The 20622-nt window shown below is 36.8% G+C and overlaps 1 protein-coding gene across 1 annotated transcript; it reads left to right on the forward strand.

The window, feature by feature from the left end:
• Nucleotides 1–367: 367 nt before the first annotated feature.
• LOC100915208 (cystatin) lies at nucleotides 368–9324 on the forward strand. The gene is made up of 3 exons (XM_023494842.2): nucleotides 368–653; nucleotides 6516–6629; nucleotides 9058–9324. The coding sequence occupies exons 1-3, from the start codon at nucleotides 435–437 to the stop codon at nucleotides 9139–9141; spliced, it is 417 nt and encodes a 138-aa protein (XP_023350610.2). The 5' UTR covers nucleotides 368–434; the 3' UTR covers nucleotides 9142–9324.
• The last annotated feature ends 11298 nt before the right edge of the window (nucleotides 9325–20622 follow it).

Below are 20622 nucleotides of genomic sequence, written 5' to 3' on the forward strand. Positions count from 1 at the left end.
ACTTAAAAAAGAGAAAAGAGAGAAAATCTATCCCCAAAGAGTACGTAAATAACAAATGCCTAATAATCACGTAATAACAAGACTAGATAAGAACTACTTGTCATATGGAAACTGAGACAATTTTAAAGGAAGTTCTAAAAGTTCATCCTGTGTTCCATAACGCATGTATTTCCCCCCCCACCCCCCCAAAATAAAAAAATAAAAAAAGGATGAGACTGAGGTGGCGATTATAGCTGCAGCCTCTCCCCGCCCCCCGCTCCCCTCCAATCCTCCATCCCCCGCTTCCTCTTGGCTTGGTCCAGAGGGGAAGGGCGGGACGGAGGCGGGGCCGAGCTGGGGGAAGGGCCCCGAGAGAGGGTATTTAAATCCAGCGGGGCCGGGGAGAAGGAACCCGGTCTTTGGCAGCGTCCCTCCTGCGCGATCCGCCTGCTGTGATGGCTGGCCCGCGGTCCTTCCTGCTGCTGCTGCTGCTCGCCCTGGCGGCGGCCGCCCACGCCGAGCGCATTCCCCGCCTCATCGGCGGCCTCTCCGAAGCCAATGTAAACGATGAGAACGTGCAGCGCGCGCTCAACTTCGCCCTGAGAGAGTTTAATCAGGCCAGTAATGACAAGTACGGCAGCCGAGTGTTCCGAGTGTTGGAAGCCAAGAAACAGGTCGGTGCGGGCCCTCGGAGGGGGGAGGCGGGTCGGGATGCCCGGCGGCCGGGCCTGGGGCCGGAGCAGCCGCGCCCCCCGCCGGGGCTCCCTGCCCCCGCAGACGCTTTGTCGGGCTTCTCCCGGAAGGGGATCTGAGTTTGGGGGCTTGGTCCTCGATCTTCCCTCGGGTGCATTAATTTTATGGGTGTGTGTGAGTTCTTGCATGTAGGGGTGTCTAAAGGTGACTGTCCGTTTCTGCATCTGTACATAGTGTGCGTATGTATATTTGTGCGCCTTCGCGTGCATAATCGATGGCATATAAAATAAGTGGGCGTTCCTATGCGCATGCATAAATATGCATGAACGTCTCTAGAGATGTGCATGGATCAAGTCTTCCGGTCAGGAACTGCATCTAAACAGGGACACTTAGTTAACTAGAATTTATTAAGCGCCTACTGTATGCCAAGCGCTGTGCTTCGTTCTAGTGGCTGGTACATAGTAGGCACTTAATAAGTGCTTCTTGACTTCATTTACACGCTGCCGTAGGCTTTTGTCACTTTCTGTTAAAAGGAGAGAGGGACAAAACGGCTTTTCTTTGTGAGTACGAACGTCGTGTTCTTCTCCATTCCTGGCACAATACTGGGTACATTATAGTTAGTATATAATAATAGATGCAGCAGTTCCAAAAGTCTTAGGGCAGTTTTAAGATATTAAAATTTTGCAAGTCTTTAGAACTCTGATCAGTCAATGCAACACAATTCGGGGATCCAGGGGAGCTGAAGATGCCCTCTTCTGACAGATTTTGAACTCATCAGGACTGCCTTGTAATCCTGCACGGTTTATTTTATGCACTTGAGAACATTTTTTTGAGGAGAAGTCCATTTCGGAAAAGATCCTTAAAATATACAAAAATGGTTAAGGAGCTCTGGCGTGCAGGTGGTAGATTGGACTTCTCCTCTTGTTCTGTGCTAGGCAGATACAAACAAATGTTTTCTCCCTCCCTTACCCATCAGGTTTTTCTGCCCTCTCATTGGCATTGAAAAGCTAAAGGATTAGGGGGATGGTTTGTATTGGCTGACCCAGTGTGCTTTCTTCTTTGCAGTTCAACTCCAAGGGGGTGTACCCTATACTACAGGGAATCCACCGGTAGTACTTATTCTTGAGCTGTATTGCATTTTTTTTTTCCATCTCCCAGTCTCTGATAGAAGCCAAGTTTGTGACTAATACACCAAGTAACTTTCCACTGTGAGTCTGAAGAATGAATAAAAGAAAAGAGTTGCTGCAGAATAAAAGAAAAGAGTTAGTTCATTTGAAGACTAACCAACACCCTGTTTTTGTGGATGTTACATGTTTCCAGTAATGGGAAGAATTACTTTTTGTATGCAAGACATACATTTGTGTGTACTTTTGTATGCAAGACCATTAACTAGTGTTAACTAGTATATCATCATGACTTTTTAATATTTGTGTTTTGTTTTTTTTTTAATCCAGAGGAGAGCCCCAAGTGATTGTTCTTTGGCAATTATGATCTCATCCCCCAACAATTGTGAATCAATTGTTTTTATTTTTGGCCTATTCTGTTTGTTTTTATGGAGGTTAATACTAATAATGAGGCTTTAGGCAAATCAGTTAACTTCTGGACCTCAATTTTTTTACCTTTAAAATTACAAAGTTGGGAAAAATTATCTTTAAGATCTTTCAGGTTCTGAATCTATATTATCTCTGGCAGATTCTCTTCTCTATTATATCCAAGTACACAGCAGATCAGAAAAATTGCTTCCTTGCCTAAAGGCCAAAATTCACCTACAGCAAATGATATTCCCTAGTGAAAGTTCTATTTATCAAATGTTAGCCTGGAGCTCCCATTTTTCTGCCTTATTGTAGAATTTGGGATTGCTTTAATTTACAAACTAGGAATGTTAAGTTAATTGCATATTTGAAAGGTACAGTAAAAATAAAATAAAATAAAATAAAAGTCTTTTTTTTTTCCCTTTTCTTTCCATTCTCAAAGGTCATTCTGTTCAGCAGATCTGAAGAACTATTTGTACATTGGGCAGGGCTAGGATTGCCTAATAATCTATGGCCTTTAAGGTCAAGCCAGTCTGGTTGTTGTTTTTCATATGTGTCTGAGAAATTACCTAAGATCTCTCAAATCTAGGCATTGTTTTGAGGGATCACTATGACATGGAATTTTAGACTTGAAAATTACAAACATTCAGTTTCTCTGGTCTTTTGAGGGTTGTGGCAAAAGTTACCCAGACCTTAGGTATGTTCAAAAAATTAATCTCTTTTCCTGTAGCCATATGAAAAGGAGAAAATATTTTGGATCAAGAATGAATCACTTGAATTAAGTATAGTGGTGAGGTTTTTTGTGATTGTCTCAACATCCTTGAAAGTAGTTTCTAGATATTGACCTTTTTACAAGATTCTACAGGTTTCTGATAGGCCAAAATCCTAGTAATAATAGTGAACATTTGTATGGCACTTAGAGATTTCCACAACATTTTGCATACATGATCTCATTTGAACACATTTATAGTACTTTGTTTTATAGAATCACAGAATCTTAGAGATGGAAAGGACCAAATAAGGAGCCTAATCCATTGTCTTTCTGAACAAGACTCTTGTCCCATAGCATCCATGACCATGAATAAGTAAAATATCATTTATTGTCCAGCTCTATGCCAGGTATTGTGTTTGGTTGTGGGAAAACAACTCTGCCTTCAAGGAGTTTACAACCTAATACATGAAGTTGAAAGTTTTGATCTGAGGGAGTCATGGGATTGATAAGAAATCATGTGATGTTTTCTTTAAAACAATTTAGGAGTAGTGGAGAAAGGACTGGTGACAGTGGTAGAGCTGATGTGGGGGAGCAAGGCAGATAGACATTAATTAAGCATGATCTGGGGCTAGCTAGATAGGTAGTTGGGAGAGTTTCCACACATCATCTTGCCCACTTAGAGATATCAGAATAGCTTAACCAGAGGCAGAATTCCAAAACTGAGTGGATTTATTTTCCAGTCTCTGTCTCCAGAGGTCTATTGCTGAGGTGGTGTTTTTATTCTCTGCTTGGAGATTTCCTGTGAGGGAAAACCATACACTCCTTTCCTTCCATTTTTGAATAGTTTTAATTGTTATAGAAAGTGGACTGAATTTGGTGTCCTCCTGTCTCCTTTCCATTTCCAATTCCATGATTTTGGTATTTATGTCCTCTTAAGGCAGCTATGTATCTTAGTGGATAGAGCACCAGTCCTAAAATCAGGAAGATTCAACCTTTGTAGTTTAAATCCAGCCAAAGACATTTGCTGACCATGTGTCCCTGGACAAGATACTTTACTTTGTTTGCCTTGGTTTCCTTCTCTGTCAATTGAGTTGAAAAAAAAAATGGCAACCCACTCTTAATTGCTAACACCAAATAAATTCATCAAGAGTCAGAAAAGACTGAACAAAATGACTTGAGCATGTAACATAACTCTTAAGTCTTGTTTTCCTCCTAACTGAAAAAAAATACGTAGCTTGAACAAGATGACTTCTCAGATCTCTTCAGCTCTAAATCTATGATCTTAACCCTAAATTTGTTTCTTTACAACTTTCATCCATTCTTGTCAAAAGTCTGACTATAAGCACTTCTTGGAATGGATCGAGAGGAGATAATCTGAGAGGGAAGTCTGTAAAACAAAGGATTACTGTAAAAGACTTGAGGGGAGGAGTGAGTGCTAGCTAGGACAAGCTGAGGAGATAAGCCAGGCCTAGAGTAGAAAGAAGCTTTTGAGGCAAGAGGACCAATACATAGGCTATTACAAAGCACTTTACTCACAACAATATTGTAAATTACAAAATTTACCTATTAACCTAATTTTAAAGATCAGGTAATGAGCTCTTAGTGATTACATAATTCTGGATCACACAGTTTCTAAATGTTAATCTTGGAATTTAAAACCTGGACTGTTGGCCAAGGTCAAAGACTATAAGAAGTATTCTTTGTAGTGAAAAGTCCTATTAGAACTTAAAAGTCACATGACATCTAAATCAAGATCCCAGCTTTGTCATTTTACTTGTGTGGGCTTAGTTTCCTCATTGTATAATGTAGAAATTGAGCTGATAGATAGTTTCTTCTAGCTCTAAATTCTCTGAGCCTATAAAATGAAATCTCCAGGAGCTGTGGGGTCTTAGAATAGATTAAGAAACTTGAGGTTCATTTAGCTAAAATTGATTTTCCCCACTTAGATAATTCATTTTTGTTGGCAAAGGCACAACTAAATGTGGTTTTAACTAAACTTTTAAAGCCCTAGCAATGGAAAGAACTTTGTGATTCTTTGTGTTGTCAGAATTCCGTTACACTGAATTAAAAAGTTGAAGGGTCCCATAAGACAGAACAAGGAGCAACCCTTATTTTACAGATGGGGAAATTGAATCCTAAAGCGGGTATAGGATCAGAATCATAAATACAGAGGTCTTCTGGTCCAGACTCCATACTTTACAGATGAAGGGAGCCAGTTGTGAAATTTGCCCAGGATCACCTAAGAAGCAAGTACAAATTCCTGATACAAGTCCCTATTCCACATTCCCAGAGGCCTCTAAGTGTTACTCAGATCTCTCCATGAAAATAAATAGAACAATGCTGTGTCTCACCCAAGTGACTTGCATAAAACCAATATGTCAGATAAAGCCTTCTGTTTCTTCTCCATAAGGAGTTCATTTGTCCTCAAGAAAACAAGAATAAATTTTGGCTGAAAAATAGAGTGCTGGTCTTCAACGTCCACCTGCTCTATAACAAAGAGGCATAAAGCATGATTCTTAGCCACAAGGAAATTAAAGTTTAATTGGAGACATTGGATATACTTATAAAAGATTAGATAACAATATAAAGCAGATTATGCAGAATTGTAAATGCATGATAAAAATTGTTTGGGAAGAAAAGTTGGGTGATCGGGTGTGGGCAATATGCAAGGCCAGATAGGAAGGTAACTATATCTAAATCTCTTTGTATTAGATTTAGAAAGAACCTATAAGTGTGTGTATACTGTACCTTTCCCTTTAATTATTTTTTTATTTATCTTGTATATAATGTGTGTGTGTGTGTGTGTGTGTGTGTGTGTGTGTGTGTGTGATTTGCATTGTCTCTAGCACATTAAATTGTGAGCTCCTAAAAGTAAGGACAGTATTTTGCCTCTTTTTGTGTCCACAGCATTTAGCATGATACTGTTGTTTAATGAATGTTTATCAGTTGATAACCAGAAAAAAAAAATGTAATCAGGAGTCACCCATAAAGCAGCTTTGAATAAATACCCTGAATTTTAGGTAAAGAAAGAGCCAAAAGAAAACTTTTGTCATCTAATATTTGCATACATTCATACTTATTGAATGCTTAAATGCATATTTTATTTTCTTCTTTTAGAAAAGCAAGGTGTTTTAATGGATAGAAGAATTGGCTTAGAACCAGAAAGACCTGGACTCAAGTCCTGCCTTTGACACTTTCTCTATGATCTTTAACACAAGTCATTCAACCAATAAATCTCCCTATGCCTCAAGGCAAATTTTTAAGTCTAAGTAAAAGGATAGTTGTCCTACATTAGTGGAAGGAATTTTCATTTCAGTAATTCCTCATAGTAATCAGATTTCAGACAAAAAAAAAAATCTACTTTATTTCTTCAATATTTTTAGGAAATGAAATGTTCTATAAAAATGAATTTTCTTGAAAACTGAATCTTCTTCCAGGGGAAGATAAGTTCCTTGAGCTTACTGGTTTTGTAATTTCTTGTTCCCCCAGTACCTTTTCCAATGTCTTGTGCATATTTAGGAAATGTTTAGTAAAAGTTGAATTCATCTTTTACTAAAGAAAACTTTATTAAGCTACTGATTTGATTTTCTTGTTAACAGCTTGTGGCTGGTATAAAATATATTTTTCAAGTTGAAATTGGTCGAACCACCTGCACCAAGTCTGTGGCTGATTTTTCCAACTGTCCTGATCATAAGGAACCACCTCTAAAAAAGGTATGTGACTAAACGAAAAAGGTACTTCATTTTGAGGGTGAATTTGGTGGGATGGGGGGGATTCTTTGGATCCAAAGAGGTTTTAGATTTTGCTGTCAGAGGTTCAACATGTGTTTATGAGCCATTGCAGAAAAGCCAGGAAGAAACATCAATAAAAGATGAGTCTTGGCGTCAGGCAGGTCTAAAGCCCTGCCTGTAATATCAGTTAAGTGACCATGGACAAGACATCTCAGTTTCCAAGGAACTTTTTCAGATCAAGTTGTAGGCAACTTTTTACTGAAGAGATTTCTATGAAATTAGCAATTTAGAGCTGAAAGGATAATCTAATCCAATCTTTATTTTACCCTTGAGGAAATTGAGGCATAAAAGTTTTAGGAAACATATCCATACAGAAATGGGACTGAGTGCCTGAGCTAATGTTTGGCAGAAGCTAGTGATCCAGAAATACTAATTAAGGCAAAAAGATGAAAGAAACTAAGGCAACATTTTCCGAAGTCATCAGCTTTTTTTTTCTATATGAGTAATAAAAATAAAAGAGGTAAAGATAGAGAATTTCCTGGTTAAAATGACTGCATAAAGTAGTTGAGAGTTAATGAAGACATCCATAGTTCTTACACACTGCTACAAATCAGTCCTTAAAGAAATAAAGCAAAACCTAAATAAATGGAGAAAGATTCAGTATTCATGCTAGGCCATGACATAGTAATAAAAAATGGTGAAACTGTCCAAGGTGGGGTGACTATGACTTTGTCTGGGGGAATAAAAGGATGCTGACAGCGCTGCTCTAGAATAGACTTAATCCTTTTTTCAGCCACTGCCTATGCTATACCAGTCTTTCTCCCAGAACAGAACAGCCTGAATAAATTTTGAAAGGTTTATTCTTGGCTAATTAGGAAGCCTGAATTGCTGGTGATTTACCCATAGTGTTACTTAATTCTTTAACTGTTTCAGTCTTCACCTCCTTCCTCCAAAAGATAGAAAGCAGGCACTTTAAGGTGCTTCTCATCACCTAACAATCTTGATCATCATTTTCCAACTAAGGTCCCAAAAGACACATTTTCCTGAAAGAAATCAAGAAATAAATTTGGTTAAGGTAATGAAGTTTCTCTTGCAGCTGCCATTTTCCCTGCAGCTGATCAAGTCTTAGTGCCCACTATGTGCTAGCCACTGGGCTTCGGCCCTAGAGATACATTTTTTTTTTTTTTTTTTAAATAATGTCACTTTGAAGGAGCCCATAGTCAAACAGGAGAGGTACTATCCAAACAACTGTGTTTTGTGATCAATGGAAGGACACTAGTTAAGGAGAAGTGGGAAAGGCTTTCTACAGGAGGTTGCATTTTAGCTGAGACTTAAAAGCAACCAGAAAGTAGAGATTAGGAGGGAGACATCTCCAAACTTGGAGGAGCCCCGGGGGAAAGGACCAAAATCAGGAGCTAGATGGATGCCATCCTGTGCCATTCCTTTTCCTTAGGGTTCTTAGTTTTCTTCTGTTTCTTCAGGGCTCAAGGAAGAGGTTTACTCTCATCTTTAAAACTTCCCTTTGCCTCACTCATTTTTCTTGGAGTTTTTGGTTAACAAAATCCAAGTGTGTAGATAGCAATTTAAAGGTTGTAAAGTATTTTATACCCATTAACTCTTTTAAGTCTAGCTACTATCCCAAGAGGCATAGTTACCCCTATTTTACAGATGAGAAAACTATAGTTCTGAGAGCTAACTTCCGCCTGATTATACATTCAGCCTCATAGGCTTTGGAAGCAAGATTTGAACCCAAGACTTTCCAGTTCTGAGCCCAGTATCTCTCCTGAACTTGTAAAAATCTGGCCAGAACAATTTTTCCTCCTTAAAGGAACATCCAAAACTCATCAACCCATGGGCTGTGGGAAAGAAAGCTACAAAGGTTCCTGTACCTAGTATGATATCCTTCTATTCAGTCATGTCTTGTTCTACATGTATTCAAGACATGCTGTTTGGGATGGGAGTCCATCCTTTTAACCACTGGCCTTATTAGAATCCCTTGGGTACCATATACTACAGATTCAATTTGTGTGTGTGTGTGTGTACACACTTGTATTCTTTCTTTTGATTAAGGAAAGGAAAAAATTCTAATGTATGTGAAATGTATTGGACTGGATAGGAAGTTGGAAAGGATTTCCATAAATGACTAGTTCAAACTGGATTCAGTATTCTTATCTGTAAATCGGAGATATTTCCTGTAGCAACTAACTCATAGCGGGAATAATATATATATAAACTTCAGTCTGAGAGCATACTCTGAAATTGAGGTATTAAGGAATTTCAATCATCTATAGCCTAAAATGCCCAATTTGCATACCTATTAGAAAAGGTTATTCTAGATCTGTTCTTAAAATGTTTTTTTCTTCATGCTCATTAATGTTTTTGTTTTCTTTTTTTTTCTTTACCTCCTCAGCACTCCATCTGCAATTTTGAGGTGTATACTATTCCTTGGATGGGTAAAACCAACCTTGTGAAGAGTGAATGCCGTGATATCTAAGCCTATCCTTGCATTGCATATGTCTTGCAACCAATCTGAGCTACAGCTGTTTTCTCTTTTTTGAAAAAAAGAGCAATAACACAACCCATTTGATTCATTATTACCTAAGTGTTAGTGCTGGGCAAAGCAATGATGTAATCTCCCTAAGGTGACAGGAAGAAGAAATAAAGGCTTGTGAAAGTACTTCTGCTCCTTGGTTTCATATTTAGACTTTCTCTGTGTGTTTTCCAAATACTGAAGATTCTCAAAGATGAGAGGTTTTGAAACTTTTCACATATTTTGATAAAAGTAACTACATTAATTCAGAGTGTGCCAGTTCATTTTTGAAAAGCAGCAATTAAAACTAGCTTTATTTATAATTATTTATATAATATATTATAATATTTATAATATGAGCATAGTGGTTTCCAATGGGTAAGGCACAAGAGAGTAGAGGCTTAACTTTAAACATTAGCCCCAAAGCACACTAATAAACCCGAGGATATTGTGGGGGGAAGTTGTTTAATTTTTTTTTTTTTTTTTTAACACATCTACTCATTCCTAGTATTTGGCTTGACTCAAGTTTGTGGTAACTCAAAATCCAAGTCTTAAGGGGGAAGTCAGAAATCTCCTAATCCAACTCCTTATCTAATATAGGAGTCCCCTTCTTTTTTCTTTTTCTTTTTTTTTTTACTAAGTTCTGTCTTTTTATTATAGCTTTTTATTTACAAAACATATGCATGGGTAATCTTTGAACATTGGCCTTGCAAAATCTTCTGTTCCAGCTTTTTCCCTCCTTCCCCACACCCCCTTCCCCACGATGGCAGATAGTCCAATACATGTTAAATATGTTAAAATATATGTTAAATCCAATATGTATACATAACCATAAAATTACCTTGCTACACAAGAAAAATCAGATCTAGAAAGAAAGAAAGAAAAAAAAACCTGAGAAGGAAAACAAAAATGCAAACACACTACAGAAAGAGTGGAAATACTATATTGTGGTCCATGCTCATTTCCCATAGCTTGCTCCCTGGGTGTAGCTGATTCTCTTCATTACTGAGCAGTTGGAACTGGTTTGAATCATCTCATTGTTGAAGAGAGCCACAAGGAAGTCCCTTCTAACAAGGATTTAAACACTTAGAATTATTGAGTGGATTGCCTTGTGTCTTGTCTAATGTGGACCCTGCTCTAATTGTTGTAATATTGTAACTTTCCTTAGATTCCTTCATACTGAAGTTAAGTTTTATTCTCTACAAAACTAATCTGTCTTTGAAAATAACCACTATTTTTTAAGATCTGAAGGGTCATTGTTTTCTATTCTATCCAATTCCCCTCACACTAAATATCCGGCTTCTAACCATTACACATATGACGTGGGCATTTTCATGTCACCCTAATTGTTTTGTGAATGCAGATGCTTGCCAACATCCTTTTAAAAAACATGTTATCTAAATTATGGTATCCAGAATGCTGTCTGGATGTGGTCTGAAGGGCACAGTTCCTTTCATGTTCAGCTTAATTAGCACCCTAGCTTTTACTAATACGCCACATATAAAATAATCAAATTGGAATCCTCTGGTAATTCCTAGAGTCCTGCTCTTATAAATTCTCTTTTAGGGACAGAAAATATCTTTTCAAGTCATATCTTTTAATACTGTTCTAAGATTGTTGGCCCAATTCCAAGGGGTGGAGAAATGTGTGTGTGTGTGTATATAATAAAGAAACTTGTCCCCTCCCTGCCATACCCCTAAAAGGTAAGAATAAAACATAATCCATTATATGTATATATTTGTGTGTGTGTCTATATATATGTACATATATATGTGTGTGTGTGTATATCTATATATATGTACATATATATAGATATACACACACACACACACGAGTTATACATGTGTTATACATCAAGTTTTGCCTCTACCTTTTAATATAGTATTTTAAGGTAATACATTTAACATATTTGTTGAAGTATTTGAGTTAAATGGGATAGGATTTATAACTGGCCAGATCTCAGAAGAATGATAATTGCAAGAAGTGTGGAAGCTGCTAAAATCAGCTCAGTTCCTTTCACTTGGGTCACACCTCTGAGAATATAGTTTCTGATCCTTTACAAGCTTGCTACCCTAACACATCCCAGAATCCACGTAAGTAAGGGTTGCAAGATGAGGCTTTGCCGTTTGAGACTAGATTGTTTCTGATTATATAGAGAAAGGGGCTGTACTGCTGACTTCCCATCCTTATTTTATTATATTCCCATCCTGATTTTCTGTACTTCAAAAATTGCCCAGTGTGCATATTTCTAAGGTCATGGACAGCCCTTTCTGAGTGCAAATTATCCAGTAGTTTCATGAATAGTCTCTTTTTCTAGACCTATGCTGTCTTTGAGTAAATTTGCCCATGACATATTCAAGATACCAGCAATTTTATCAATCTGACCACCTGTTGTCTGAATCTAAACCAATAATGGACCAGGTCTCCTAATTAATGCAAAGGTGATATAATGATATAGGGAAAAAGCCATTTTCTGAAAATTAGCAATCTGCTTAGCTTGGGTACTAATACATATCCTTAGAATTAGCTTGATAGAATCTACTATCATTTTAGTTGAGAAATAAGGGGTTTGCAAAAACTTTCACAGAAGTTAGGAGAAAAGGGGAGAGAAAGCTGTTGAACTTTTGATTAGCTTTAATGAAAATAACAATGTTACTATTAAATAACAATAATGGTTGGATCTATCACTTGGCATGATCCCTCCTCCCCCATAAATTAACTCCTCAATAGCACCTAAGATCATGAGATTGGTCAAATCAACAAACATCAGAAGCCTACTGTGTTCTAGGAACTGTACTAAATGTATTGTGAATACAAAGAAAAGCAAAAATCAATCCCTGCCTTGAAGGACCTCTCACTTCATAGCAGTTGAGATAAAACTAATTAATGAAAAGTCAAACAAGAAAAAAATATGATTTAACCCACCTTCGACTTTCAGAATTAAGTCTTTATGTTGCTTGCTAGGTCTTCATGATCTCTAGATACTTCCTATCACTCATTCACACAAATCAGTAGAAGTGAATGACTTTTTAAAAACAATTATAAACATTTTTTGGAGTTACAAATTCTCTCCCTCTATCACCTCCCAACCCCTTCCATTAAGAAATCAAGCAATACTCCACATCAATTACACAACTGAAGTCACAAATCTCATTTCCTTCTTAGTCATGTTGCAAAAATAATAAATTATACTTCCATTGTATCCTCAAAATATCCTCAGTTCTTTATCTAGAGATAGATAATATTTTAAAATCATGAGTCCTTTAAAATTGTTTTGGCTCATTGTATGAGAGGTATCAGAGGTTCTAATTCACAATTAATTATTGTTATCACTGTATACAGTGTTCTGGTTCTGTTCATTTTACCTTGCATCAGCTCTTATAAGTCTTTTTAAGGTTTTTCTAAAAACATTCTCATCCTTTCTTACAGCATATTATTCCACCACAATCATATACTACAACTTTTTCAGTTATTTCCCATTTGGTAGATATTCACTCGATTTTCAATTCTTTCCCACCAGAAGTGGATGAGTCTTGAAAAGTTGAACAAGTCTCAGCAGATGATGTCATGCCTTAATTAGCTTATGCAGGAAATCAGATTAATCACTGTATAATTGCATCCTTCACTAAGCAGTCATCAGCCTCTATAATGTGTCTCCCAATGTCAGGTTTCATTACACTTGTTAGTTCCTGTACTATTCTGGGGTGTTGGATTTTTTTCTTTGATTTCCTTGGAAGACAATCCAAGATAATGTCCAATCCTGCTTCAGTATTCAAAATATGTTTATTGGTGAATCAAAGGACATGGACAGATCAGTCAATTAAATATTTTTGTGTACCATGCTCTATGCTAGGTGCTAGTTTTATAAATGTAAAGAATGAAGCAATTCCTATTCTCATTGATTTTACATTCTAAAAGGAATTATGTAAAAATATATGTAGCTTAAATATAAGGTTAGTTATTACAAATATATGTTGGGTAACTCTATCAGGTAGTTTGAAAAAGAGAATTAGCAGATGGGGCAGGGGAATAAGAAAGATTTCATGCAGAAGTTAGTGCTTGAGCTGGGTGGTTCAGGACTAACACCTCTTGTGTGAGAGTTGCCAAGCCTTTTCAAGGCTATTCATTCACCTGTGGTATCCACCTTCACCAACTCTCACCTGTGCTTCCAATAAACTACTATAATCCAGCCACACTGGTGGCTGATGGGAGAATCCAGGTTGAGCATAAATGACAGGCCTCAAACCCACTGATGAGTTAGGAGAATGTCTGCCTCAAGTATGTCAAACTTCCCTCTGCAGAATGGGTCGATGAGAACAATTTGTTCCAATGACTGTGGAGGTACCTAAGGCAGACACTGGAGCTTGGTCAAACATCAAAGTTGTTAGGGTCATCCACTGCATTCTGGGCCATTACCAGCTCACCCTCCTTTTGGATCGTCACTGGCCTTTGATGATAATACAAGAGAGTGAGGCTGAAGACTTTGTGACGCCCAGCCTCCTTAAAATCTAATTCCCATGTGAGTCATGACATCACCAAGGATATCACTGATCTTTGAAAATGAATGAAGACTTCCTATGTACCCAATATTGGTTTCATTTAGGCAAGGAATGAAAAGCTTTCCTGAGTATAATTAGTTTAGCCAATTTCATCTAATCCAAGGATGCAAGGTGACAAATGTTCCTCATCACAATGCCCTTATGTTGGTTAAGGAGGGTCAGAGTCCAACATCACCTAATGATTAACTGCCTTTGAGGAGAGGAATAGACAAACAGAAACAGAGATAAAGAGGGGAGAGGGCGGTGGTTGTTTCCTTGTATCCTGATTTATGATCTCCGGGATACATATGTTCCATCTTGGTATCTCCTCATATAAAATCTTCAAGTTAAAAGTTTTTTCTGTTTGCCTGCTCTGGTTCCTTTGTTCTTGGCTGATTTCTTCTTTTCTGTTTATGAACTCTTCATCCTCTCTACTGAAGAAGCAGCATTTCTTGCTTCCCTTTAAAGTTGGGAAGAGGGGAGTATGGGGAAGTAAGGGAAAAAGCTTATATTCAACACAATAATAATTACCTCAAGCAGATTGACATGATAGCAGTCCCTATTGATCATCGAAATAACTCTTTCTATGGTGGGATTGTTAGGATTCTCCAGTGGAACCATAGTCTTTTATTTATTTATTATTATTTTTATTTATTTATCTATTTTTTTGCTGAGGCAATTGGGATTAAGTGACTTGTCCAGGATCACAAAGCTAGTAAGTGTTAAGTATCTGAGACCAGGTCTGTCAGATCCTCCTGACTTCAGGACTGGTGCTCTATCTACTGCACCAGCTAGATGTCCTTTGCCCTTTACTTCTTAAAAACTCAAATAGTTTAGCTTCCATGTTTGCTGTGCTGATGAATTCCTGCTATATCTTTTTTTTTTTTAAATCTACAGGAGCCTGGGCAGCCAGCCACCTAGCACCATCTCTTAGGATTGTCCAAACCTTCTGGCTTACTTATAGAAGCAAGTAGCATTCAGCCTTAGACATAGGCCCAGGCTTCATAACACTCTGCAAACATAGCCTTTAACCCAAAAATTCCTCCCCAAAAGCATAATTCTATCATTCATTGCTTCTACCCATTCTGTTTGTCTCTGGGCTCTGAACCACTTTAGCATGGGCATCATTCAAAATGCCATTCTATTTAAAAAAAACCCAAGGTGTGCCATCTGCTCACTGAAAGAGTCAACAAATATCTTAAATAAGAGATGAAAGTAAATGGTGACAATGCTAGGGACGGCAATCTAGGGAAAACAAACAAATAAACATCACGTGGCTCAGATTGGACAAGCTACTTTGTGTAGACATACAGTACAGAGAAAGCTTCTGTGGAATCCTTATACATTCCCCCTCCCATTGGTTAAGCATTTCGTTGGATCCTTTGAACAAAGAAAGGGCCAAATCAAGAAATTTGGGCTCCTTCCCTAAGGTCACACTGCTAGTCTGGGAATGTCAGAGACATTACAGTTTAGAGCCAACCACAGCACACCAACATGTGGTCATTGACAGAATCTAGTTAGTACCTAATATCCAGCTGAGCACCAAATCAGTATTTAGTATCTGGAAGTGAATTATTAGAAAATTGGAGACCACTAGGAGGCTGGTGCTTCTGTACTCCACTGGTCCTTCTCTGCCCTCTGCCTTATGCCCCTTTTCTCACCTCCACGTCATGGCTACAAGGGAACAACAACCTGGAGCTGCCCCTAGGTCTTCACTATCACCCTGTTCCCCTTAATTGAACTGGGGAGACATTACTCGTCCTAGATGTAACATTTGCTAATTATTTATAGCGTCATGTCATATTAGAAAGATAGTTACTACAATTCCACAAAAGAGTTAGGGGCATAGTAGTCCCATAATCTGGAAAATCCTCAAAAATTTCTGGCCCTCCTTTTTCAACAGAGCAGAAATCTGAATTATTGTAATATTTGAAGATAAAATATGTTGATATTATAAAATGTTTTACATATATTTTCTGCATTTCCAAGTTTCTAAACTTTCTCCATGTTGCCTGCTGGTTTTCCTGTGTCATTTTCAGCTTCCACAAAACTCCCAAAAAATTCCCATTTAATTTTTTTATGACACTCTTTGATTATCAAGACCATGATGGGAAAAGTCATGATGTAGAAGAGATAACTGTAGAGTCAAAAGAGACTCAAGTTTAAATTCTGCTACTGTTGTGCATAAGCTGTTGAACTATGGCCAATTCATTTAACAACTCTGAGTCTCTACTCAGTCCCTACTCAGGGACTCTACTGAGTCCCATCTACAAAGTGGGAATTAGAATACTTTAATATTATGAGGTACACATATATTATTTTGAATTATGTAGGGTAATTGTAAGAATGAGATGAGATAATGCACATGAAGTGATTTGCAAACCTTGAACTGCTTTATAAATATTAGCTATTACCATTATTAGAATTCAGAGTCTCCAATGACTCACCTTGTGCTCTGTCCCTTAGGCAATGCTACTGCCTTCTCTGGAGAATTGACTCAGATCACTACAGTAAGAGATTTCCCTCTCTAACCTGCTAATCTGAGTCACACAGTAGCCATTTCTGACATAATTAGAATTATAGTCTCAGTGGGATAGGCTGGGGCACGAAAATAATTAGTTGTCGAGTTTAAAAGAGAAACCAATAATAATACCTGCTTCAACTTTGGAGGTTATTTTTTGTTCTCTGCTGTCCACTTTTTACTTTATCCTTTTTTCACCTTTCATTTCCCCTCCATTTCCCCCAAGCAGGCTACAGTTACATATATATATATATATATATATATATATATATATATATATATATTGGTTTTTTTTTTTTATGTATATGTATGTATGTATATATTCATACCTATCCATACATTCACAAATATAGATATATCTATGTATATATATACATACATTTACGTATACTCTCACACACACATTTTATATATATATATATATATATATAATTACCCATATGTAAACATGCATCTAAAATAATATTAATATGGCTGACATAAAATGGAGATTTTTCTCTTGATTGAATCTTTAAGTTTGACTTTGCCTAAGATCAATAATTATTAGCCTTACTTTTTTTTTCTAATAAATTCTACTCCTTGATATAAGCAAATTAGAAAAACATAGGATAGTTTACCTCTCAGATCTGTGGAGAAGCAAGGAATTTGTGTCCAAAGAAGAAGTGGAAGTCATAATTGAACACCAGATAATTTTGATTATATTAAGTTAAAAAGCTTTTGTACAAACAAAACTAATACAGACAAGATCAGAAGGGAAGCAATAAATTGGGAGATCATTTTTTATATTTAAGGGTTCTGATAAAGGCCTCATTTCTAAACTATATAGAGAACTGACTCAAATTTATAAGAATTCAAGCCATTCTCCAATTGATAAATGGTCAAAGAATATGAACAGATCATTTTCAGATGAAGAAATTAAAATTATTTATAATCATATGAGGTGATCTAAATTACTATTGATCAGAGAAATGCAAATGAAGGCAATTCTGAGATATCACTACATTCCTAAAGGATTGGCTAAGATGACAGGAAAAGATAATGACAAATGCTGGAGGGGATGTGGGAAAACTGGAACACAGATACATTGTTGGTGGAATTGTGAATGGATCCAGCAATTCTGGAGCGCAATTTGGAACAATGCTCAAAAAGTTCTCAAACTGTGCATACCCTTTGACCCAGCAGTGTTTCTAATGGGCTTATATCCCAAAGAAATTTTAAAGAAGGGGAAAGGGACCCACATGTGCAAATATGTTTGTGGCAGCCCTTTTTGTAGTGGCAAGAAACTGGAAACTGAGTGGATGTCCATCAGTTGGAGAATGGCTGAATAAATTGTGGTATTTCTGTAAGAAATGACCAGTAGGAAGATATCAGAAAGGCCTGGAGAGACTTACATAAACTGATGCTGAGTGAAGTGAGCAGAACCAGAAGATCATTGTACATAGCAATGTTAATATCATAGGACGATCAATTCTGATGAAGGTAACTCTTTCTAACAATGAGAGGATTCAGACCAGTTCCAATGATCTTGTGATAAAGAGAGCCATCTACACCCAGAGAGAAGACTGTGGGAACTGATTGTGGATCACAACATTAACATTCTCACTCTTTTTGTTGTTGTTCACTTGTATTTTGTTTTTCTACTCATTTGCTTTCTTTTTTTGATCTGATTTCTTTTGTGTAGCAAGAGAATTGTATAAATATGTTTATACATACTGAATTAAACATATATTTTAAATATTTAACATACATTGGATTGCCTACCATCTAGGGAAGAAAATCCAAAACACAAGGCTATATAAAGGTCAATGTTGTCAAATTATCCCTGTATGTATTTTGAAAATAAAAAGCTTTATTAAAAAAAATATATATTAAAAAAAAATATATATATATATATATATATATATATATATATATATATATATATATATATATATATTCTACTCCTGATCCTTGTTGTAATGTTTATATATAAATTTTATTTCTTATCTCTGCTAACTCTTCTACTTTAATTCTGCTTCTTAACTCTCCTTACTATTATTTAACCTCCCCCTACCTATGGATCCCTTTTTTGTCTTCTCCCCCCACCCTTTCCTTCCCTCTTTACCCCATTTCCATTAATCTATAGACTTTATCCCACTCCTTTTAATCTAAACACTTTTCTTTATTCCACCTTATTCTATGCCACCCTTTCCCCCCTTTATTCCTTGCCCACTAATGTACACACTTTGTCCTATTGCCATAAATCTACATATCCTTCTATATCCCACCTTATCTTATTCCCTCCCCCTTATTATTTTATAGATTTTGGAGGTTACTCTACCCTTGATAGTCTATGTGTGTGTGTATGTGTATACATAGATATACACACACATTTCCATATATATATATATAATTCCTATTTAACAATTTTCTATGTAAGTTTTCAGATCTATATATCTTTCTCCACCTCTAATGCCTCTATATCTATTCTTCTTTTGTACCTCATTTGTATGACATAATTATTAAGTTTGCCTTTTCCTGGACAGTTTTGCTTTTTAGACTCAAATCATACTCAACTGTGCCCCAATCTTTCTTTAGAGCTACATATTTGTTGATGTCCATCTTAAACATATAACATACATTCCCATATATGTCATAAATATAAATGATTTGTTGAGTTGCTTGAAATTAATCTTTGATACTGGCTCTTATATGTTAAATTTTCTATTAAGTTCAGGTTTGATTGAGACAAAGTCCTGAAAAGCTGCAATTGAATATCCATTTTTTTCATTCAATATTATGGATAATCTTAATGGATATGATATTTTTGGCCACAGGCCTATTTCTTTTCATTGCCAATATATATTATTCCAGGATCTGTGGTCTTTTATTGTAGTTGCTGATTAGTTCTAATTGTAGCTCCAGCATATTTGAATTGTTTTGTTGTTGTTTCTTGTGAAATATTTTCTTTGATCTGGGGGTTTCAAAATTTGGCAATAATATTCCTATGTATTTTCCACAAAGGATCTCTTTAAGGTAATGGGTGGAATTTTTCTATTTCTACTTTCCACTTGTGTTCTATCACTCTAGAATAATTTCATTTGGTTATTTGTTGCATTATTGTGTCAGAGTATTTTTTTGGTCACAGCTTTCAGGTAGTTAAATTATTCTTATTTTTTTTTTCCTTGATCTGTTCTCCAGATTTGTTATTTTTCTTATAAATTGTTTCACATTCTGTTCTATTTTTTCATTTTTTATGGTTTTTGTTGTAGTTGTTATTTCTTGTACTGAATTTCAAAGAATTATTTTTTAATTTAAGACTCTATATCTCCTTTTCTAGTTGCTTAATTTTTTTTTTCATAATCTTGTTTTTCTTGGATGGTTCGTTTTCTTTAAAGTTTTTTCCTCAATCTCTCTTTCTTGATTTCTAAAGTTCTTTAATGTTTTGGGTTTTTTTTTAAATAAATTCTTTCTAAGAAAGTAGTCATTTAACATAATTCTTTGGGATAGAAGAGATTTTTTTGTTTTGTTTTTAAATTCACTGTTCTCTACTTATAGTAACTTTTTATGGTTGGGTTCTTTCTTCTTTCTCTATTCTTTTTTTTTTTTTTTTTTTTTAAATGACAACTACTGTAAGCACCTCTAATCCTGGGTTTGGGGAGATTGTGCTTCTAGCTTCACTTCAGCTTTCCCCTCTGACTTGAAACCTCCATCCAAGAGCTCTCCCCTCCTGCAAGTCCCTGAAGCCAGCGGTGTCCCTCTCCCATTGCCTCTGCACTCACTGGCTGTGCCAATTCCTTCTCACCCAGAACATGGCTGGGCCTGGCATTCCTAATCAGCCAAGGTTCCCTCAGTCTTCCTGGACTTAGGAAGCAAAAGTTTCTGTGGTTCCTGCTGAGACTCCTGCCAAACCCAGCTAACCCCAAGGGTTCCTTCTTGCTCTTTCTGGGAAGCTAACTGGTGACGTTTGCACTTCACATGGTTAAATCCATCCTAGAGTCTTTCTATGGGTGTTCCGAAGTTATACCAGGAGGTGCCCTGTTCTGCCCCAAATCTTTGCTTTTCACCAGTCTACGTTCACCCTGAGGTACAAATTGAACTTAAAATTCTGTGACCTACTCTGCCATCTTCCCAGAATCTTCTAATGTATTTACTTTTAATGAATCAACCAAAAGGCTCATTTAAAAGATGTTTAATCCATCAGTCAGCAAATAAATGATGAGAGACATCAGATTTCTCAGTGCTCTTCCCCGACCCCCAAGAAGCAGAGTTCCCTTAGAGAGAGAAAGGAGCAGCATGTGCCAATGAAACTGCCCCCACCACCCTGACTACCATCTCCTCTCAGAACTTGATGGATATAGCCCAGGACCCTGAACCAAAAAGTCACTGGAGTATGAATGCTTCCAC

Source organism: Sarcophilus harrisii, chromosome 2, assembly GCF_902635505.1.
Source record: "Sarcophilus harrisii chromosome 2, mSarHar1.11, whole genome shotgun sequence".
NCBI lineage: Eukaryota > Metazoa > Chordata > Mammalia > Dasyuromorphia > Dasyuridae > Sarcophilus > Sarcophilus harrisii.